The sequence below is a fragment of the Pongo pygmaeus genome, chromosome 1, assembly GCF_028885625.2.
Source record: "Pongo pygmaeus isolate AG05252 chromosome 1, NHGRI_mPonPyg2-v2.0_pri, whole genome shotgun sequence".
NCBI classification, from domain to species: domain Eukaryota; kingdom Metazoa; phylum Chordata; class Mammalia; order Primates; family Hominidae; genus Pongo; species Pongo pygmaeus.
In genome coordinates, this window is record NC_072373.2 from 2,212,713 (window position 1) to 2,236,085 (window position 23,373).

At 51.6% G+C, this 23,373-nt stretch overlaps 1 protein-coding gene across 1 annotated transcript in view; it reads left to right on the forward strand.

Annotated features, from left to right (window-relative positions):
* LOC129014734 (kinesin-like protein KIF28P) overlaps positions 1-23,373 on the forward strand; it is a 72,125-nt gene that overhangs the window by 45,771 nt on the left and 2,981 nt on the right. The window contains 10 exon segments of the mRNA XM_063661249.1: positions 2,671-2,799; positions 5,980-6,112; positions 7,051-7,195; positions 9,702-9,820; positions 10,700-10,807; positions 16,410-16,684; positions 18,040-18,092; positions 18,095-18,255; positions 19,611-19,755; positions 20,046-20,236. Of these exon segments, the coding sequence (XP_063517319.1) occupies positions 2,671-2,799; positions 5,980-6,112; positions 7,051-7,195; positions 9,702-9,820; positions 10,700-10,807; positions 16,410-16,684; positions 18,040-18,092; positions 18,095-18,255; positions 19,611-19,755; positions 20,046-20,236 (1,459 nt within the window).

Below are 23,373 nucleotides of genomic sequence, written 5' to 3' on the forward strand. Positions count from 1 at the left end.
TCTACAGGTGCCTGCCACCACGCCTGGCTAATTTTTTGTATTTTTAGTAGAGACAGGGTTTCACCGTGTTAGCCAGGATGGTCTCGATCTCCTGACCTCGTGATCCACCCGCCTCGGCCTCCCAAAGTGCCGGGATTACAGGCGTGAGCCACCGAGCCCGGCCCTTACTCTCATTTTTATTGACATTTTATTTATTTAATATTTGAGACAGGGTCCGCTCTGTCCCCCTGGGCTCGAGTGCAGAGGTGTGATCACCACTTACGACAGCCTCAGATCTCCTGGGCTGTAATCCTCCTGCCTCGGCTTCGCAAAGTGCTGGGGTTACAGGCCTGAGCCACCGCGACCAGCCTCATTTTTATTTTGAGATCATTGTTTCTCCCAGGATGTTTTTCCTTACCAGATTTGGACAGTGGCCACCTGATGTCTGCCCGCAGAGGGCTTCCTGCGGAGAGATGACGCTGGAAGCCCATGGAGGGTTGGCCACCTTCTCCAAGACAGAGCTCCACCCTGGCTGTGCATCCCAGCCACCTGGTGACAGGGCTCCGCCCAACCTCCTAAACGAGAATCCCGGGCAGCGGTCAGAGCTAAAGCGCCCCAGGTGATTCCAACATGCGCAATTATCGAGAACCCCTGCGATAGGTACAGACCTTCGATTGCAGTTTGGCAGCATAAAGATATATATCGTTTTATGCTCATTAATGATTTAAAATGAGATGGATAAAAAGGTAAAATAAAACTACTGAGATGAAATTGGCATGAACATCCGGTATCAAAGCAGCAATATCGAATGGGCTCCCTCCCTCCTGGGGGCCCTCGGGTAGTGGCAGGCTACCCAAAGGCTCAGACGGAGGGTGGGCCAGGCCTGAGCCCCACCTGGCCCATTCCCAGGCACACGACCCGACTCGCTGAGGCTTCAACCTCAACAAAGCGCTCCCGAAATCAGAATCAGTGCACACGTGTGTGTGGCTGGCCTGGGCCTGGCTCTGCCTGTCAGAAATCTCCGTACTATAAAAAACTGGACATGCCAGACGTGGACCTACACGTACCATGTAACCCCCACTGCTCGCAAGCACAGACACGGACTATGTGGAAAACAGTGTAAGCCTATGATTCTTCCCGAATCCGCCGACCTCATGGGAATTCCCTGTAGCGAGGAATCATGTGAAATGCCCTCACAAGCCTGAGCAAGTACAAAAATAAGACAGAACACTGAACTCAGGCCTCCCCCTTAAAGGACCTTCTTGCACTAACGTCTTACAAATTAGGGAAATGAAAAGTCCTCTTTGTAGGACTTACCGAAAGATCTCGTCTTTACGCATAAGTGTGGTGCATTCCTGCTGCTGCCGGGATCCTGGGCTTTGAGAATGGAGCCGGAGACACCCTAGCTATCCCGTGCCTCCCCTAGCACTGCAGACCCGCTGCTTAAAATGCCTCCCTCCTTCCAGAGCCGTCGGCCTGTCTCCAGGCAGAGCAGCAGCTGGGGACTCCTGATCAGGTGACCTGGGCACACCTGCTGGAGAAGGCCCAGGTGAGCTTCACCTCCACCACCTGCGGAGGCTGAGCCCAGGGCAGGGAACCAGGCACAGGCTGCAGTCCGGCTGGCCAGGCCTGATTGTGGCGAGGCTTTTTCAGTGAATGTGTAACACGTGACTGGTAATGATGCTACTGGCAGAGCTAGGGAGAGAACATCAGGGCATGCAAGCAAGAGAACCGGGGAGGCCTCAGTGCCTGGCAGGGCGTGAGGCCGGGTGTCTATCCTGGCATTCGCTGATGATATCACACCCTAAACGGGCTGTGATGTGAATTTCGGCCTCCCCTCACCACTCCGGCTTCCACCCCATCCCACTCCCTGTGGCCACCAGGCCCTGGGAAAATCCCAAAGTCGAGGATCAGACCTGGAGTACTTGGGGACTGGAGCTGGGGATTCCGGAACCTCATACTGCCTAACTACAGCCTCAGGGCCTGGGGGGTGGAGCAGGGTGGGGTCTGTGGCATCAGGAAGCCAGACGGTTAGGGCTGTGCTGAGTCACGTTCTGGGTAAGTGGTGGCTGGGACTCTCAGCTTCAAGGGTCAAGTAGGGTCACATGGAGGAATACGGGATTTTGGGTTCTGCATATACAGTAAAAATTGGAAGGGTTTTTGCCCTCCTTACTCTTTGTCAGAGAGGATTTCAAGCTGTAAAAGTCTTCCTCATGGCTGCATAATCATCCCCGTTCTGTTTACTGTCAAATCCCTATGCCACAACAGTCCTTGTGTGGACGAATGACATGTTCAGGTTCCCAGGCGAGGGTTCGTGCCATACCCCACTTTTTGCCATCAGCATCTGATTCTCAGCCAGCCAGCGGCACTTCGGGAGAACGAGAGGCTGCATGGAGACATGGGGAGGGCCTGCCCAGGTGGGGGAGCAGAGCGGGGCATGCAGACAGCTGGGGAGGGCAGCAGGGAGACGGTGCCTTGGAACTGTCCCGTCCAGATGTACTCAGACTCCTGACGGCTGGCCTGCCTGAGACTCCACCCCACCATCGGCAACGCCCCAGCCCCTCTCAGCTTTCCTCCCTCCCCAGGAGGGTTGACAAGGTGCACAGAGACGGGAAAGAAGTATTGCTCTCCCCAGTGGGCTGGTGCGGACGGGTGACGCCCACCCTCTCCACTTTTCCTGCAGGAGCGGCAGATGATGACCTTCCCTCACCTTCCTAACGTCAACGAGGACCCTCAGCTCACCGGGGTCCTCAAGTACTTCATTCAAGCTGGTACTCAGCCGGCCCCCTGCCCCCGCCCTGCCCTCTCCCCACCCCACCCTCCTCCTGCCTCCCCCTGCCCCAACCCTGCCCTTCCCCTTTCCCTGCTCTCCCCTGCCTGCCCTTCCCCTCCCCCTTCCCTCCCCCTGCTCCTGCCCCGCCCTCCCCCCGCCCTCGCCCTCCCCCCGCCCTCCCCCCGCCCCCGCCCTCCCCCCGCCCCCCCGCCCCCGCCCTCCCCCCGCCCTCTCCCCGCCCTCCCCCTTCCCTTTCCCTGCCTCCGCCCTCCCCCTGCCCCCCCTGCCCCTGCCCTGCCTTCTCCCCACCATCCCCCTGCCCCTGCCCTCCCCCCGCCCCCCGCCCTCCCCCGCCCCCCGCCCCCGCCCTCCCCCGCCTTCCCCGCCCTCCCCCTCCCCCTGCCCTCTACTGTCCCCGCCCTTCCCGTCCCCGCCCTCCCCCTGTCCCCGCCCTCCCCCTGTCTCCGCCCTCCCCCTGCACCCGCCCTCCCCCTGCCCCCGCCCTGCCTTCTCCCCACTCCGCCCTCCCCCTGCCCCCCTTCCCCGCCCTTCTCATGCTTCTTGCCCCACAGGCATGTTTCTTTTCTTTCTTGTTTTTTAAATATTTTTCATTTTGGTAAAATATACATAAAGTTCATTTTAACCATTTTAAGAGTACAGCTCAGTGGCATTAAGTACATTCATATTGTGTAACCATCACCACCATCCATCTGCGGTACCTTTTCATCTTCCCAGGCGGAAACTCTGTACCCATGAAACTCGAGCTGCCCCTCCCCCTCCAGTCCTGGGAGCCACTGTCCCACCTTCTGTCTCTGTGCGTTTGAGGATGGGGGGACCTCAGGTAAGGACCTTTTCATCCTTCTCTCACTGGCTCATGCCCTCAGCAGAATGTCCTCAAGGTGCATCCATGTAGCTTGTGTGAGAATTTCCTTCCTCTTGAAGGCTGAAAAACATTCCTTTGGATGTACACAGCACGTTTTATTCATCTATTATCCTGGCATCGTTCTTGTTACCTTTTTGTTTAGCGGTTTCTGAGGAGGGCATCAGCCATTGAGTTGTCTTCCTGACCTAAATGAGTGCTGAACAGGTTGGAACACAGCACCCAGGACCGCAGGAGCCCCTGGCTTCCCCTCCCCGACTGTGCAACCCCAGGACGGCCGCGAGGGCCCCATGCACCCCCAGGACGGCCTTGAGGGCCCCATGCACCCCAGGACGGCCGCGAGGGCCCCGTGCACCCCCAGGACAGCCGCGAGGGCTCCGTGCACCCCCAGGACGGCCGCGAGGGCTCCGTGCGAGATGGCCGTGGGATGTGGGGATGTGGGGATGTGGGGGGTGACATGTCTGCACTCCTTGTCACTACACAGAAACAGAGCTTCAAACGCCAGAACCTCTCCTGTGGCCAGTATTCAGCGGGTCTCCTAAGGCCCAGAACTAATGGTGTCTTCCTCCAGAATGCTCATGAAGAAGGTGGAACTTTTAAAAAGTTAGGAACTCCCCCTCCCCTTCCCCGCACACACAAGGCAGAAAGAAAAGTATGTCTAAGTACCATTATGATTGAAAATCCCAATTGGAAAAATCCCTTCAGTACCATCCCACTGTAGAGAAAATGTCACTTCCAACACATCAGACATGTTAACTTCTTACGGTCAAATTCTGAAAGTGTCTGATTTATTTTTAAAATAAATCATATCTTGATTCTTTTCAGGTTCATGTGACGCTGGTCAGGCTGCCTCAAATGCTATCACGATTCAAGGTTTGGGGTGAGCTTCCATGAATCAGTGTCCTCGTCCAGCATTAGAGAATTGTGACTCCTCCATCTAGGGATCTACAGAGCCACACAGTCTGCAGGACAAGCAGGGACACTGCCCAGGTCTCCCCGGGCCACTTACTCCAGGGCTGGTCTGAGAAAGCTGAGGGCAGGGCGTTCGTCCTCTGGCTGAAATCCAGGGTGCAGTGCTGGTTTGCTTCCTGGGCTCCAACCCTGGGAGAAAAGGGAAAGCTGGTTTCTAGATTCTGTGTAATAATTCTTCACAAACAGATGTAAGTAGAGCTGGCCAGAAAACGAAAGGGGGCTGAACGAACAAGCCCACCGGGGGTGGCCCAAACATAAGTGCATCCCTGGATCTCTCCTGGTGTTTGGAGCCCTGACCCACTGGACTACAGAAAGCCCAGACTGGGGAGTGACCCCGAGGGCTCCCTCAGGAGGCCCCTGCAGGAGCCCTGGGAAACCCATGCCGGGCCTCACGCAGTCAAGAGCTGTCCCCAGCTCTGTGGCTGCCCTGCCTGGGAGGCCGCTGCTGGAGGGTCCTCCTCCTGCTTCCAGCTCTCCAGCTGGGAAGCACCATCACCTACGTCCTTCAGACAGATCACCCCCCGCCCCCGTACGAAAGCCCACGGGCCATCGTGGTGGCAGGGGTGCTGACCCAGGGGCCGGCTGGCCCCGCCTCGTCCTGCACTGCCAGCCTCCTTCTTGGGACATCTTCCTGGAGATCCCCCTCAAGTCCCTTTCCAGAACATGTCCTTAGTCCAACGCACAGGTGCATAAATGTCTGAACTCCAGTGATGAGGCCGCAACCTTTCCCACAGGATCCCTGGGCCCCATGCAGAAAAGGGTTTGGATGCACACGAGTCTCCACATCCAGAACATTCTGCAATGGCCAAAGAGTGCAGGAACACGGAACATGCTAAGGCAGGAGCCAGTCATTCAGGACACACAGATGACATCCGGTGCAGGGGAGCGGGGCGGGGAGGAGGGACGCCAACCTGATACCCCTGACGTCCAGCCCCAAATCTTATAAGGTCTGCGCGAGGGCGCAGAAACAGATCGAAACGTACCCGGAGTAGGTGAGGCTCGTTAAGAGTCGCCTCCTGAGTGTCTCTCCTGAAGCTTGCTTGCTGCCATTTTCCCACCACCCCATCCCACTGGTCTGGGAGCGGGAGGACTCCAGTGTGGCCTTGGCCGGCTCCCCGCAGCGCTAGGCCCTCAGCTGGTGTTCGTTCTGTTAATGCCCTTGCCTGCTGTCTCCCAGCTCCTCGTGCTCCCCAAGGGCAGGGTCCTCCTGCGCCCGCTGCTGTCCCCATACATCATGGGCCACAGTGCACAGGAGGCCCGAGAGGCCACCTGCCATCCTCCTCAGCTGTAGATCTTCCCTCCTGTGCAAATGAGAAAGATCAGCCTACCTGCTCACGAAAACCGCCATTTGCTGGGTGTCTTAGACTGACTCTGGTCTTCTTAGAATTTCAGATAAACACGCTTCCTTCACAAATGCCGACGGTAAAGTGACGGTCACTCCACACAGCAAATGCAAGGTTGCCGTTAACGGGGTGCCCATCACCACCAGGACAAAGCTGCAGCATTTGGTAAACTTTCCTGCGGCCTCACATAATGTCCTAGGTCCCCCCCAAGGGCTGTGAGGGGACAGTCATGTGAGGTGCCCACATCACAGACGTGGCAGGATGGGGCGTTCACACCGGCTCCTCTGCCACCACGGCCCGGGGACGACATGGCACCACTGCTGGAGGGACAGGCCTGCTCCTGACTCGCTGTGTGGTCTTGGGCAAGTCACTTCACTCCTCCGACCTCACCTGGAAAACAAGGAGGGCTGAACTAGGTGTTCTCCAAGGTCCCTTCCAGCTCTAACATTTTGTGCCATTTTAGATTTTTCTAAGAGCCTGTCACTGAGAGGGGTTGAACAGCATCTTGCAAACATCGCTGCCTCTTCCTCTCCAGTCCGCCAACCCTGGGGCCCCTGACAGCTTCCCAGCAGCCCTCTCCCCTCCCTGGTGGCCACAGCCTCTCAGACAGGACAGGCAGATGGGGATTGGCCACTCTCCCTTTGGAAAGCCCCCTCAGTGACCTCCCTCGGCCTCCGGTCCTGGCCACACTGCCCTTCTTTTGGTTGTTCAGCAGCTGTCTCTGCTTCCCCAAGACTTACCACCCAGAAGGGCTTAGCTTGAGCATCGCCCCTGGGAAGAGGCCGTCTCTAGCCTGCAGTCTGAGTTAGGCCCTGGTGCCCCCTGCAGCCATGGCTGCACTCGCCCAGACCAGCCTGGAAAGCGTGGAGGGAGGGCCTGGCTCTGGGTGGTCCCCACAGACCCACAGGGCCAAGGGAGTCACACCCTCAATGTGTGCGATGAAGGTGAACGCAGGAGCCAGAGGCCACCTCCCTCCTGTCTGGGTCTCTCCCTGTCTGGGGGATTCCTGAGGGAAGGACATTCCTCAGATCCTTCTCACTGGGGAGGTTCACCTCACCCTCCTTAGCCTCGAACCCCTCCTGAGCCCACCGTCTCCTCCCCAGGACCGCCTGATTTTGGGATCCAGCAGCACCTGCCTGTACGTGGGGTTTCCTTCAGAGCGGGGCAGTGAGGACCTGAGCAGGTTCGATTACGACTTCTGCCTGCTGGAGAGGGCAGCCAGGGAGGGAGTGAGCGCAGACAAACTCGGTGAGCCCCCTCCTGACTGCTGGCCTCTCCCGTGTGCCGATCTGAGAGCAGTGATTTCACACTCTGTCTCTCTGCTTTCCTTAAGAAAATCATCGTTTGTTTTGTCAAAGTCTGATGTTTACAAAATTGAATTATGATTTCCATATAGAGTGAGTACACGTTCAACATTCAACTCGTTAAATGTTCCCTGACGAATGAGGGTAAAGATGGTTCAAAGGGGTAGAGAAGAGAGTGGGGTACACAGCAAATGAGGGAAGAATGCTGAACTAGAGAAGCCAGTTAGTGGCCTCCGGCCGCCCCCAGGGGCCTGCTGGGCCTGCAGAAGCAGTGGCCCAACTCAAGAGGGGCCGGCAGGGGCCTGCTCTGGGCTAGCAATGAGCAGCCCAGAAGAACGCGCAGCCCGAGGCTTCTGAGACAGAATCTCCCCTTCTCCCCTTAACGCAGCCCCCAGCAGTATCCCACGCTGGCCGCCCGCCTCTGCCTGTCTCTGCTGGGGCTTTCGCACGCCTTCCCCCCCGCTCCCCGGCCCCGATTCACCGCGCTCCGGTGGCTCCCCCAGAATCCAGGTGAGGCTGGAGCCCGCTGAGATCTCAGTGATGTGCGGCCTTCCTGGAGGGGCCCCACGCTTTGCTCAATACCCGAACTCTGCCTGAACTCGCAGTAATGAAACCGCTGGTGGAAAGTGGGCAGATCCACCTGTGTGTATGCAAAAGAGTTCCTCCTTGTTCCCTACACCACAGTGTTTCTCTCAGAATTTCAGCAAAATAAATCGATTTGAAATTCACCTCCTTGCTCTTCTGCTGAAGTTCTCAACTTTTAAAAACGAACCAGGCTGGGCGCGGTGGCTCACGCCTGTAATCCCAGCCCTTTGGAAGGTGAGGTGGGCAGATCACGAGGTCAGGAGATCGAGACCATCCTGGCTAACACAGTGAAACCCCGTCTCTACTAAAAATACAAAAAATTAGCCGAATGTGATGGCACACACCTGTAGTCCCAGCTACTCGGGAGGCTGAGGCAGGAGAATTGCCTGAGCCTGGGAGGAGCAGGTTGCAGTGAGCTGAGATCGTGCCACAGCACTCCAGCCTGGGTGACAGAGCGAGACTCCATTTCAAAACAAAACGAAACAAAACAACGAACCAGCAAGACTCTGTCATACCAGGCCCGGAAAAGCCATCTGTTCATTGACTTGCCCTCAGAGGTTGACTGTGCCGCTGCCCTTGTGGCCCTGGTGGTGCCATGAAGCTGAACCAGCCCCAGACCCTGGCTCGGACCCTAGGGAAGACTTGGGTCCCCAACAAGGCAGCAGCTGTGTGAGCGGTTTGGAGTCAGACCTCAGGGCCAAGGGCACTGTGTGCACCCACAGGCCAGGGGTCCCTAAGAGTTGAGATTTCCTGATTAGAGGCAGTACCAGCCTGGGTTTGCGAGGGATATTGATCCTCCCATAATCTCCACGAGCCCCTCCTTCAAGCCACCCCAAGTATAAGAGAAGCACAGGTCGCTTGCTGTGGCAGCAGCAGCTTGAGGATACCTCCAGGCCTTCTGTCTAGCCAGCCATGTCTCACCTCGCCCCACCCACCTCCAGTCTGGAGCCACCTTGGGTCAAGGACCCTGAGACCAAGAATGGGAACTTGGGGCAGATGACCTCCTGCCTGCGGCCAGGATTCATGGGTCGAGATAAGCAGCCACGTAAGGAGAAGCCAGGCAGTGCCATTTTCCTTTTTTTTTTTTTTTTAAATTACATGCTTGTAATTTTAAAATGTAGATATTTGATGAACAGCTGAACGAATGAATGAACAAATAAGCATACACATTTATTCACGGTGGCTGGGCGTGGTGTCTCATGCCTGTAATCCTAGCATTTTGGGAGGCCAAGGCAGGAGGATCGCTTGAACCTGGGAGTTCAAGACCAGCCTGGGAAACAAAGTGAGACCTCATCTCTATAAAATATTTTAAAAATTAGCCAGGCATGGTGGCTTGCACCTGTAGTTCCAGCTACTCAGCAGGCTGAGATGGGAGGATTGCTTGAGTCTGGGAGGTGGAGGCTGCAATGAGCAGAGATCATGCCACTGAACGCTAGCCTGGACGACAGAGCGAGACAGCTGTCTAAAAAACAAAACAAAAAAAAAAAAAAAAGAAAAAAAAAAGGGCCTGGCATGGTGGCTCATGCCTGTACGCCTGTAATTCCAGCACTTTGTGAGGCTGAGGTGGGCAGATCACCTGAGGTCAGGAGTTCGAGACCAGCCTGGCCAACATGGTGAAACCCTATCTCTACTAAAAATTGAAAAATTAGCCAGGTGTGGTAGTGCGCACCTATAATCCCAGCTACTCGAGAGGCTGAGGCAGGAGAATCGCTTCAACTTGGGAGGCGGAGGTTGCAGTGAGCCGAGATGGTGCCACTGCACTCCAGCCTGGGCAACAAGAGTGAAACTCTATTTCAAAAAAAAAAAAAAAATTATTCATGGCAGAACAAGTGACTGACTTTCGCCTCCACTATGATTGTTGCCAGGTGCTGCGGACGGTGGAGACGGCAAGGCAGACCCCAGTGTCCTGGCTGCGTTCCAGGACTACATCAAACTGATGCCGCTGGTTGCAGAAGCAAATCAAATGAATAAAGAGCTGAAGAAGGTAATTTAGCTAGAGCCAGGAGCTGGTATGCCAGGTGCAGATAGGACCTCAAGGCCTTGTGGGGCAGGGGTGCCTTCCCAAGGACTCTCAGGGAACTAGCGACAGAAGCCAGACTGCCCAGCCCAGTCCCGAGTACCATTCCTTTCACCAGCAGCCTACCAGGGCCACCGGGATCCCAGACCAACTCTTGCTGGCCATGAGCAGGCCCTGCCAGATGGTCCTGGGGCCTCTCCGGGTCTAGGCACCCTGATGGCTGCTGTGCCACGGAGGCCACCTGGGCTGGGGACAGCTCCCTGGAGACATGAGCTCCCATCAGCCAGAACCTTGTAAGAGATTTAATCAATTTGGTAGGGACTCCAAGTGTTAGTTCCAGGATAGAATGGAGAAAATCTGGTGCTCTGTCTTTCCTCTTAGTGGGAAATCCAAGGGGCAAGAGTGGGACATCTTAGAGAAAGTCTTATTCATTCATCATTTAGGAAGCCGGAAGGTGGGAGAACGAAAAAGAAATTGCAAAGGTGGTATGAGCTGTGAATGTAGGATTTTCTTTCTTTCTTTTTTTGACAGGGTCTCAATCTGCCGCCCAGGCTGGAGTGCAGTGGTGCAATCATGGTTTACTGCAACCTCCACTTCCTGGGTTCAAGTGATCCTCCCACCTCTGCTCCCCAAGTAGCTGGGACTACAGGCGTGCACTTCCATGCCCGGCTAATTTTTGTATTTTTAGTAGAGATGGGGTTTTGCTATGTTGCCCAGGCTGGTCTTGAACTCCTGGGCTCAAGCGATCCACTCACCTCAGCCTCCCAAAGTGCTGGGATTACAGGCATGAGGGACTGTGCCCGGCCAAATGTACAATTACTCAGTGAGAAGTGTTTCTTTTACCAGGGACTTAACATGGAATTGAAGGTGAAAAATTTGGCATCGTCAGATTCCAGGGGCTATGACCTACAGAAGGAGGTCTTGGTGAAGGTGACCCACCACGGGTCTCACGAGGTGAGGCCCCACAGGGACAGGACTCAGGAGGTGAGGATCCACAGGGATGGGACTCAGGAGGTGAGGATCTCGGGGACGGGACTCAGGAGGTGAGGATCCACGGGGACGGGACCCAGGAGGTGAGACTCCACGGGGACGGGACCCAGGAGGTGAGGATCCACGGGGACGGGACCCAGGAGGTGAGACTCCACGGGGACGGGACCCAGGAGGTGAGGATCCACGGGGACGGGACCCAGGAGGTGAGGATCCACGGGGACGGGACCCAGGAGGTGCAGCCGCACAGGGACGGGACCCAGGAGGTGAGACCCCACGGGGACGGGACCCAGGAAGTGAGACTCCACGGGGACGGGACCCAGGAGGTGAGGCCCCACGGGGACGGGACCCAGGAGGTGAGACTCCACGGGGACGGGACCCAGGAGGTGAGGATCCACGGGGACGGGACTCAGGAGGTGAGGATCTCGGGGACGGGACTCAGGAGATGAGGATCTCAGGGACGGGACTCAGGAGGTGAGGATCTTGGGGACGGGACCCAGGAGGTGAGACTCCACGGTGATGGGACTCAGGAGGTGAAGCCGCACAGGGACGGGACTCAGGCGGTGAGGATCCACGGGGACGGGACCCAGGCGGTGAGGATCCACGGGGACGGGACCCAGGAGGTGAGGATCCACGGGGACGGGACCCAGGAGGTGAGGATCCACGGGGACGGGACCCAGGAGGTGAGGATCCACGGGGACGGGACCCAGGAGGTGAGGATCCACGGGGACGGGACCCAGGAGGTGAGGATCCACGGGGACGGGACCCAGGAGGTGAGGATCCACGGGGACGGGACCCAGGAGGTGAGGATCCACGGGGACGGGACCCAGGAGGTGAGGATCCACGGGGACGGGACCCAGGAGGTGAGGATCCACGGGGATGGGACTCAGGAGGTGAGGATCCACAGGGACACAGGTTACCTTTACCAGCTGCAGCCTCCGGAGACCCAGTCAAGGGCTAAACGTATTCCAAGTATGAGCTGGAGCTCTGGGTAACAGGGGGATCCACTCTCCAGTTCCCTGTCCTGGGTCCTCCCTCCCAGCACCAGCCATTCCCTGTCCTGGACCCTCCCTCAGAGCACCAGCTCCTGGGAGCGTTCCTAACCTAGCCTGCACTGAGCATCTGTTCATGCTGAGTACGACTCAAAGGCTTTTGTACCAGAAGGGAGCCTGGGAGTTTATACAATTGGTGGTGGTGTCTGTCCATGTACGTATGTGCGTGTGTGTGTGCAAGTGTGTGTGTGTACATGTGCCTGTGAGAGCACTGACTGCCTTTCTGCAGCAATGAGAAAAGCCATCCTCCTAGGGACTCCAGAAAAGGCTGTTTCACCAACTCCACTGGCTGGACCTTACTATCAGGAAGCTCCATTTTAGAAACTTAAGACCCTGTTTCCTCTCCCTCTGCCTCCAAAGGAGGAAACAGAAACGCAGGCCCATCTTGCAGCACCCCTTGTGCACATCAGGCCCCTGGAGCAGCCCTCAGGCTTCCGGCTCCGGCACACTCATCCGTTGCCTTGCGAGGCTGCGCCTCCGGCCCCCACCCCGGGCTGCTCCCTCCCTGCTCAGCAACTGAAGCTTCTCTGAGTTTCACTTTTCTGCTCATCTGCTCATCGCCCGAAAATTGCCAAAATGTTCTGGGCCAAGACCGATTTTTGTAAAGCTTTTAAAAATTGTGAAATAAGACTATAAGCATGTGTGGGCGTGCCATGTGGTCAGCACCTGTGCACCCACCACCTTGTCCACAGGGTTTCGCCCTCCAGGTGCTGGGGCTGCCAAGATCCTGCCCCAGGGAGGAAACCGAGCAAGGATCCTCCTGGAGCCCAGCTCCTCAGAGACTGACCCCTTTCCTGCAGTTCTGTGTGATGCAGAGAGGGTCTCCCATGAAACCCTCACCCTGGGAAGTCAGCCTGGACTTCTCCGCCATGTTCCATGAGGTCTTGGAGGGGACCCCTCAGTGTGTTTGTACTTTGCATTTTTTTTCCAGCAAAGGCCACTGGGGCAAAGTGGCTCTGGTGCCCCAATATTCCACGTGCCTCTTTCGGGCCAGGCTTTCCCTTAGAATTTGGCTTGGCAGTTTCCTGTCTTGTCAGACCTTGTTTTAAGAAAATTTGTAATTCTAAAAAACCATTTTCCGTGCTATTCTATTTTGTATTATAGTCTAAGGTAGTTCGAAAAATAGCCTTTTAAACTGTTGCTAGCAGAAGGGTTACTGAGTGCACACGAAGGCACTCATGAGCGCCTGCCTGTCATTACCAGAAACAGAACAGGAGACGGTGTTCTCACACTTATCATTGGGAGAATTGCATGGGAGGGCTGAGGGCCTGGATTCATGCTGAAATGTAATTTTCCTTCAGCCCAGCATCCTGTCATTGGGACAGGTAGCTGTCTGATAGGACTGCTTCTGCGTAAACACACCAGGTTCTCTTTTAAGGGGGCCGTACAGTTTTTTTTTTTTTTTCTATTTTTTTTTCTCATGAAGATATGAATCTTACCAATCTGTCATCCTCAAGACTGTCCATTTTTACATTAAAACAAGTAAGATTAGGCCCAGCACGGCAGTTCGCATCTGTAATCCCAGGATTTGGGGAGGCCGAAGTGGGTGGATGGCTTGAGCTCAGGAGTTCGAGACCAGCTTGGGCAACATGGTGAAACCCCGTCTCCACAAAAAATACAAAATTAGCTGAGTATGGTGGTGAGCACCTGTAGTCCCCACTACTGGGGAGGCTGAGGTAGGAGAATCACCTGAGCCTGAGGAGGTCGAGGCTACAGTGCGCTGTGATCACGCCACTATACTCCAGCCTGGACGACAGAACAAGACCCTGTCTCAAAAAAACAAGTAAGCTTAGTGCCAGTGACCTGTCTTCAGATGAAGCCCTGCTTTCCTCAGGAGGCTTCTGGAAGGCTGCAGTCTGAGGGTCTCTGGTGACATGTATAGATGGAGGCTTCTGGAAGGCTGTAGTCTGGGGGTCTCTTGTGACACGGTGTGTAGATGGAGGCTTCTGGAAGGCTGTGGTCTGGGGGTCTCGTGACACGGTGTGTAGATGGAGGCTTCTGGAAGGCTGTGGTCTGGGGGTCTCTTGTGACACGGTGTGTAGATGGAGGCTTCTGGAAGGCTGTGGTCTGGGGGTCTCTTGTGACACGGTGTGTAGAAGAAGGCTTCTGGAAGGCTGTGGTCTGGGGGGTCTCTTGTGACATGGTGTGTAGATGTGAGCAGTGCATGTGAGACAGGCACTTCTGAAGACTAGAAGACCAGCAGAGACAGCTGTGGGTCCCAGCTAGAAACACAAATGGTACTTTGCAGCTGATCTTGTACATGTTTACCTATCCTCCCTGCTGACCGTGTGGACGGTGACTACTGCTGCAGCTCTCAGGGAGGACGCAGTGTTGTGCAGCTGTTGGGAGTCACGCATCATAGACAAGCTCACGAGCAAACCAGGGCTGTGGTGAGGGTTGGGGATGGTTTTTTGACCTGGAAATGCTGCCAGCTTGTGGTTACTTTTCAGCAGTATTCACCCAACAGCTGTTGGCTCTGGTGAGCAGCACATCCTGCCAGGGAACTCTGAGCCAGGCCTGCAGAGCCCACCTGGGAGCAGGCGGGAGTCAGCATGGGCTCGCAGCCTATCCCGGAGCCTCGCCGACCTGTTTCCTCCTCAGGCCAAGGATGACATGCAATTTTAACTGACACCAGGCCTGTGGTCTGATATCCAGAGGTAATGAGGCAGTGAATTCATTTATTATTTAGATTCCCATGATCTTAGTTCCCTAAAGTCTTTAAGAAAAACCAGAATAAGCCGGTGCAGTGGCACATGCCTGCAGTCCAGCTACTCAGAGGCTGAAGCAGGAGGCCCACCTGAGCCCAGGAGTTCAAGGCTGCAGTGAGCTAAGATTGGGCCACTGTACTCCAGCCTGGGTGACAGAGCAAGATCACATGTCTTAAAAAGAAAAGAAAAACACAAACAGAAAAACCACAATGACTAGAACTCCTGTTGTTCCCTGCTGCCCCATATATATATATATATATTTATTTATTTATTTATTTATTTTTGAGATGGAGTCTTGCTCTGTCACCCAGGCTGGAGTGCAGTGGCACGATCTTGGTCCCCTGCAAGCTCCATCTCCTGGGTTAAAGCGTTCTCCTGCCTCAGCCTCCCAAGTAGCTGGGACTACAGGTGCCCGCCACCACACCCGGCTAATTTTTTGTATTTTTGGTAGAGACAGGGTTTCACTGTGTTAGCCAGGATGGTCTCGATCTCCTGACCTCGTGATCCGCCCGCCTTGGCCTCCCAAAGTGCTGGGATTACAGGCGTGCGCCACCACGCCCAGCCCCCCATATTCTTATTTAATGGTGGTGCCACCCCTAGGAGAGCACTCTGGTTCTTCACTTTGAGGCCAACAGAAAAAGATGCCATCTGTTTTCAGAGTCCTGAGAATGTCCTTTTTATGAAGAGACATCATACATAGAATGACTTATCTGTTGATTTTTGCTTTTGCTTTTCAAGTTGCCCAGAAAAGGAGTTGTTAGTTTTACCTGATATTTATGGTCTAAAAACGACCTACCTGGAATCCCTCATCCTGTGGCTTCAGGTGTGTCCCCTCTCCAGGGCCAGTGTTGACAGAGGCCCTGTTCTCACCCAGTGAGGAGGAAGACAGCGGCAGGCTGTTTTCCTGTATCTGCTGCGCACTGGTGAACCCCTGAACAAGGACGGACGCCTGCTTGGGTCTCTGCAGAATGGAGCTCAGAATGCCTGTCATGCTGGGCTGGGAAGGCTGTGGGGAGTGTCTCCTGTGCGTGTGGATGTGTGCCCGTGTGCACTCCAATCATGGCGGGGGAGCCACTTCTCAGCTCTTCTCCAGACTAACTACCCCTGCATCATCTTCCATGGGTGCTGTTAATGAATGACCAGGCTCATTAAATGACACAAACTTACTACCTTATTGTTCTACACATGAGAAGTCCAAATTGGGTCTTACTGGGCTAAAAGCAAGGTGTCGACAGGGCGGTACTGCTTTCTGGGCCTGAGGAAGAGAATCTGTTTCCCAGCCCTTTCCAGCTTTTAGAGGCCACCTCCCTCCATCTTCAAAGTCGCCACGTAGCCTCTCTCTGACCCCTCTCTCGGCCACATTGAAGACCCTTGTGCTTTCATTGGGGCCACCTGGATACTCCAGGCTAATCTCTGTATTTTAAGGTCAGCTGATGACAAACCTTAATTTCCGTTTGCCATGCAAAGTAATATATTCACAAGTTCTGGGGATTAGGACATAGGCATCTTTGAGGACCATTGTGCACACCATAAGCCCCAAACCTTCATTTCTCCTGAGAGGGTCTATTTTCTAACCCCTTCATCATCTCCTCTAAGTCATTTCCTAGGCTCAAGCAATGGTGAAGTAACAGGTCCAGGAATGAATACGGTATTCTTGATGTCAGCAAAGCTAGGTTTGGAGAGAGTGGGATGTGGTCATGAGTACCACAAACCCAGTCAATGGAGGGAACGTACTGGGAAAAATCAGAGTGATGAATTGTGAGAGCAGCAGATGAATCAAATACTGGTGACCTACCTCTGTGTTTCCAGGTGTGGATATGGTCAAAAGCCAAGTTCATCAATAGGAAATTCCTAATGCAGGAACTTTAGCAGTGCTTTCTAGATGGAGATAACGGCTTTGTGGCTCAAGAAGATGACCCTTTCTGGGATCCTGTCGAGGTCGTCCGCTTGGGCTCAGCTCACATCTGGCTCCAGTCGCTGGCCTACTGCATGAAACTGGAGGAGCAAGTGGAGTTTCTGAACTGTGACGGGCTGGAGGAGGCGGTGCTGCATATCTGCATAGCACCCTGCTCCCCCACAGGACAGTGAGTGTCTCCTTCTCCCCCCTGCCTACTTCTGGGTCAGTCACACACAGAAAATCCAGAGCAGGCCTGAGTTCTCCTGATGGGGTGGTCAACTTGGTACCCGGAACAGGTCATTCATAAGACAAAAGAGCTCATTCATTCACCATTTGGCCTCAACAAATTTGATTTTTGCTATCCCCTGGGGGACCTGAGGAATGAGGAGGACATCTAGCAGAGGCATATAGTGGAAGGAGCCTTGGACAAAACCGAAAGAGCTGGGTGGGTTCCAAACAATGGACCCTCAGGAGAGAAGCCAAGTGGCTTGCAGGGCCACCTCACCCACACTCCCCTCCTGGCCTTGTGGGCCTGGCATCTGCTGCGTGGGACGCTTTCCGATGCTGAAGGCCCAACCTGCTTCGAGAGCCAGAAGTAGAAGCTGATTTTGCAGCTCAGCCCTTTTCTCAAGGTAGGGACTGTGAAGCCTGACCTCATTCTGTGCTGTCACTTGACCTTTCTGTGGGCACAGGCTTTGTTTTGAGCTATCAGCTCTGTCCTAAACATTGCCTCGTTACCCTCAACTGTTCTCTCTGGATACTCATCTGTCACAGGCAGTTTTTACAAAAGCAAAAGTCTTTTAGCAATCCTAAGCCAAGAGGCTGGCGGGGGGCTGGTCTGGGTGCCAGGCCCTCACCGGCACTCAGTGCAACCTTTCCATCTTTCTGAAGAAGAAATCAGCTCAAGAAGAGAGAACCTCAAGGTTCCATGACCAAGAAACCAAGCTGCCCAACAACTCACTGCCTTTACTCTGATCACTTGGCAACCTCGAGCTTCTGGGCTGCGCAGCAAGTTGTATTTCCTGTTGCAAATTAATGAATTTAATTTGAAAGGTTTCAGACTTTGTGAGCCTGGTTGAGAGGACAGCAGTCCCTTGTTGGAAAGCTGTCTGAGTCAGTTTCTGAGCTTGTAGGCCTGGGGTTCTCTCTAGACTATAAAGCAACAAAGGAAAAGGAAAATGACAACCTGAGAGGCTGCATCTGGGCAGCCGCTGGCTTTCCCACTCTGTCCCACTGGGGACCTACCTAAATCTTCAATGCAAGTTTAGCATCTACATCCGTGTGCATCTATCACATGAGGCTGTTTATCTTCCTTTTTCCTCCAGGCAGGGAGATCCTTGAGAAGGCCTGATCTTACTTTGATGTGCCAGGGTAACGGGTTCTTGTTCAGTGTCTCTCGAATGCACAAATGAACTCTACTGATCCTGTCTTCAGTGAAATTAGCTCTCTCTTAAGGATTCTATTTAACCCCCTTAACATCACAATCTTAACTTCCTTGGACCCAGCCTAACCAAGGTCAACGTTCACCTCTTCTGTTTGTAGAACGCATGGTGAGGAGGATGTGGTTATCGACCCTTTGGAGCTGGTGGGCAAGAGGATGATTTTCAGATTCACATTGTCTGGTGCCTTGGCGTCAACTGGATGAAGGAAGATGCAAAGCGGGGCATTCAGATAGGGTACCAGCCTGCACCGCGGAACAGAGCCACACGCGCCACCTGCCGTGTGGACCCTGCAGGGGGCAGGCCAGTCTTTCTTCAAGTTTTAAAAATCAGCTTATCACAAAGTTTTCTTAAGTTTCTCTGTTTAACTTTAAGATGACTATTTTCCCTCATAGTTTCTCTAACTTTGAGACGACTATTTCCCAACTATTTAATAGAGGGGCCACATGTCCCTCCCGGTCTCTGGCCTGTGGTCAGTGTGTACTGAACTCTTTACAGAACTGAAGCAGAAATTCTAATTATCAGAAAGAATATCCAGTAAAACCGTGTTATCTAAGCAAAACAGTTTTTAGGTTTTAGTTGGAAACAAAAGGACTGTATTATGATATGGCAGAAGCACCAGATATGCTTAAACAAATTAGGCCAAAAGGATATTGAAAGATAAGGCAGGCCAGGTGCGGTGGCTCACGCCTGTAATCCCAGCACTTTGGGAGGCCGAGGCTGGCAGATCACTTGAGGTCAGGAGTTTGAGACCAGCCTGCCAACATGGTGAAACCCCAGCTCTACTAAAAGTAGAAAAATTAGCCAGGCGTAGTGGCATACGCCTGTAATCCCAGCTACTCGGGAGGCTAAGGCAGGAGAATTGCTTGAACCCCAAAGGAGAGGTTGCAAAGGGAGTGAGCTGAGATCACTCCAGCCTGGGCGACAGAGCGAGACTCTGTCTCAAAATAAATAAATAAATAAATAAATAAAGACAAGGCAATAAAGGGAGACTTTGAAGAACGAAAACCAAATCACCGCCTCCCATGGAAAATTAACCATTTTTGATTATCTAAGTAGAAGGGATTTATTGAAATCCGTTTTGTTTTTTGTTTTTGAGAAAGAGTCTCGCTCTGTCGCCCAGGCTGGAGTGCAGTGGAATGGAGCCATCTCAGCTTACTGCAACCCCCGCCTCCTGGGCTCAGACTCCTGAGTAGCTGGAACTACAGGCGTGCACCATCACACCCACCTAATTTTTGTATTTTTTACAGAGATGGTGTTTTGCCATGTTGCCCAGGCTGGTGTCGAATTCCTGGGCTCAAGCAATCTGCCTGCCTCAGCCTCCCAAAATACTGAGATTACAGGCATGAGCCCTTGCGCCCAGCCTGGGCTTTTTAAAAAAATTATTATCTATATAGTGATGATATCCATGTTGAATAAGATGTTGGAGGTGATAAACATGAGAATCAATCATAGGTCATCTTTTATCTGACACATGGGCTGTAAATATTTGGCTCATCTGTCCCTTTTCTCTACAAATGTGTCCCTACTCCTGTGTACCCTCAGGGGCTTAAACTCTGCTCACCATACACACACTCCCATCCCATTTGATTTTCCCATGGTAGCAAACATTGCCAGTCTCAAAGGATATGCAGATGATACAACAAAAGATGAAATTGACATGTTTTCTCGTAGGCAGCATCAAACCAGATACCAGAACTTTATCTGAAGCTGCTCAAGCTAGAGCAGAAGACAGAACTGCTCAGGAACATTAACAGAGCCCTGAGAGAAGAGAACGTGCTTTTCAAAGCATCACTCACGAAAATTGCTTCTGGTCAAGGTGAGAGACTGCTCCAGTCTTGGCTGTTTAGCTTATCCCTAGACTCTTACATTTGGGATGTGTATTTGTCTTTTAAGAAACAAACTTTTAAGTGAGTTAATTCATATCTTGTTTCATAAACAAAAAATGCTGGACATTTCTTCTGCCCTGTGAGATTTCCCCTTTCCTTTGGATGGATCCAAACTGGTGCCTGATAAATGCTGATGTAGTAGAATGCCACCAAAATAAATAAATATAGAAATGCCCAGAGAAAGAGATACATAAATCAATGTTACCTTTTTCCACCTCAGCCCAGAAGCCTTCCAACACTCTGAAGATCAGTGGGATGACTGCGCAACTGCCATCCGCCAGGGAGATGAGCCAAATGTGCACAGAGCAAGCCGGCTCTGACCGAGAGCTTGCCAAGGCTCTGAAGGTGTTCTACCAAAGCATGAACATGGCAAGAGGGCAGCTTTTCAGACTCAGATGGTATAAACCTCCTGTAACTGGAATCCTGGGAGCATACAGAATTTCTTTCCATCTAATTTAGACATTTGATGTAACTGTATTTCCTGAGCTTGGAGATGTATATGCTGAAGCGGAAGAGCAAGGCGAGGAGGCCTCGCTTGACCTGCTCTGTGAGCGCGAATCTACTGCCCTCTCAGGCTGCCATCTGTCTCTGCTCTGACCTTTTTATTTTAGTGCACATCCGGCTGGCTCCACGTAACCATGGTCACTGCACGATTGATATCCATTCACTTTACAATACAATATACAGACTACCCTGTTTGGTTTATCATTATAAAACCAAATGTAATTCATCATATTAAGAGACTATAAGATAAAATAATTTGATACTTCAACAGATGCAGAAAAAGATGTGACCAAATTAAACATCCTATGACAATAAAAATTCTTGGCAAACTAAGAATAAGATGGACATTCCTTAATCTGATAAAGGCAATCTTAAGACAAACACACAGTGGACAAAATGCTTAGTGATGAATGACTGAAAGCTTTTCCTTTCAGATCAGGAGGTCAGGGATGCCAGCTTTCTTGATCTCTGTCCCTTAGGTTCTAGCCAGTGCAGTAAGGCAAGAAATACAAAGCATGATCGGAAGGGAAAGAAAAGTAATTACAATAATAGCATACACTTATGTAACACTTACCAAGTGCTCTACATTTACTGACTCAATTCTCACAGCAACCCTATGAGGCAGGTACTATTACTCTCCTTATTTTACAGTTCATGGAACGTGTCTAAAGACACATCACTCATCTGTGGCAGGGCTGAGGTCCAGAGCCTGCCGGTGCTGTTCCCCAGTCTATACTCTCCCACCACACTGTGCTGCCTTTAGTATTATCCCAGATGACCTGCTTGTATAGACAGAAAATCCCCAAGAATTTATAAATGAATTACAAAGTTGCTGGATACAAAAATCAAGATTTAAAAATTAACTGTATTTGAATATAACAGCAGCAAGCAGAAAATTATTTTTAAAATAAAAGACACCATTGATAATTGCATCAAATATATGGAATACTTAGGCCTATAGCTGACATAAGATATGTAAGAGTTGTATGGAGAAAATTTTAAAACTTATTTGAGAGATGTTTAAAAGGATATAGATAGAGAAATTGCCATCTCTCTGTGGTTTGGAAGATTTGTTATTGTAGATCTGTCAACTCTTCCCCAAGAGTCAGTGTAATTGTAATTCCAATCTAATGTAATAGAACCTAACAAGATAATTCTACAATTTGTATGGAACTGCAAAAGCAAAAACTAGCCAAGATGAGACCAGACCCAAGAACAAGACAGAAAGACTTGCCCTACCTGATATCAACACTTCATTTTAATGCCTCTGTAACAGAGGCAGTGAGGTAAGGTGTTGGCCCAAAGATACATAAATAACCAAAGAAAAAGAACAGAAGGCTCAGAAACAGATTTATTCAGGACTACAGACTTGATATACAACCAAGTGGAACTGCTCATCAATGTGTCAAGGATGGACTTTTCAATAAACAGTGCTGGGGAATTAGGAATATGTATGGGGAAAAATGAAACTGGATTCCTATCTAAAACTACCCCAGAAATCAATTTCAGGTGAGAATTAAAGAGCTAAATGTGGAAGGCACAACCCTAATGCTTTTATTTATTTATTTATTTATTTAAATACTTTAAAAATAGAGATGGGGTCTTGTTATGTTGCCCAGGCTGGTCTCAAACTCCTAGCTTCAAGCAATCCTCCCGCCTCAGCCTCCCAGAGTGCTGGAATTACAGGCATAAGCCACCATGCCCTGCCTCTAATGCTTTCAGAAGATATTTTAGGAGACTGTCTTTATGACCTCACAGTGGAAAAGGATTTCTTATGCATTACACACACACACACACACACACACACACACACACACACACACCCCTAGCTTTAAAGAGGGAGACTGATAAATTCAGCTAAATTAAAATAGTGAACTTTGGTCCATCAAAAGACACCAAAATGAAAAAGCCAGAAGGAATGGGAAAAGTTCTTTGCAACAGATTTAACATATAATGAACTAATATCCAAAATAAAGAACTACTACTAACCAAAAAGAAAAACAGACAACCCAATAGAAAAAAAAATGTCAAAAGATTTGAACAGGAACTTCACAAAAGAGGAAATTAAAAATGCCAATAAATATATGGAGAAGTGCTTAATCGCATTAATAGTTTGGGAAATACTAACTGATACCACAATGAGATACCATTATTAACCTTCCATACTGGCAAAAATTAAAAAGCCTGACAGTATCAAGTTTTGGTGAAGATATGAAGTAACAGAAACTGTCATGTATGGCTGAGAGGAGTATAAATTGGTACAACCATTTAAAAATTATTTGGCATTTACTTATTAAAAGTTGAAGATACTAGAACCTAGAAGCCTGCAATTCAACTCTTCCTTCCTTCATGGGTGAACTGGTTCTGCAGAGAATTAAGCCCTAATGCCTCAGGCAGAGATTCTTGAAGTGTGCCCTATGGCCTAGCAGCTTCAGCAGCATCTAGGAGCTTGTCAGAAATGCAAATTCCAGGGCCCCACCCCAGACCTACTGAATCAGAATCTCTGGGTGTGAGGCCTAGTAACATGTGTTTCCACAAACCCTCTCCATGATTCTGCCTTCAAGTTTGAGAACCTACTGCAGTGAGGCATCTGACATATGAAATAAGCTAACTCTGTCATACGTGTCTAGGATGGCACTAGTTACACAACATTCTTGAAAGAACTGAGAAAATAGTTATTCAAATCATTTCCGTTCTGTGGTTCAGACGAGGGGCCAGTTGAAAAACACTACAGAAATCTTAGTTGATGTGCACTGCTGTTCACAAAACCCTCTTCCATAGTAGCCCCAAACGGGAAACATCCCTAATATATGTTCACCGAAGACGGGTAAATTTTGGCCCCCTCTATGCTGTGTAACACTTCATTGCCATGCAAGTGAACAACAGCCACAGGCAACAAGAATAGTGTTCCAATAGTGATGGAAACCAAGTTAAGAAAGATGACATCCAATATGATTCTATAAACATTCAAAGAGGGCAAAATATACTGTTTAGGGATATACTCTAGGCGGCAAAACTATTGAGAAAGGCAAGAAAACAGTGAC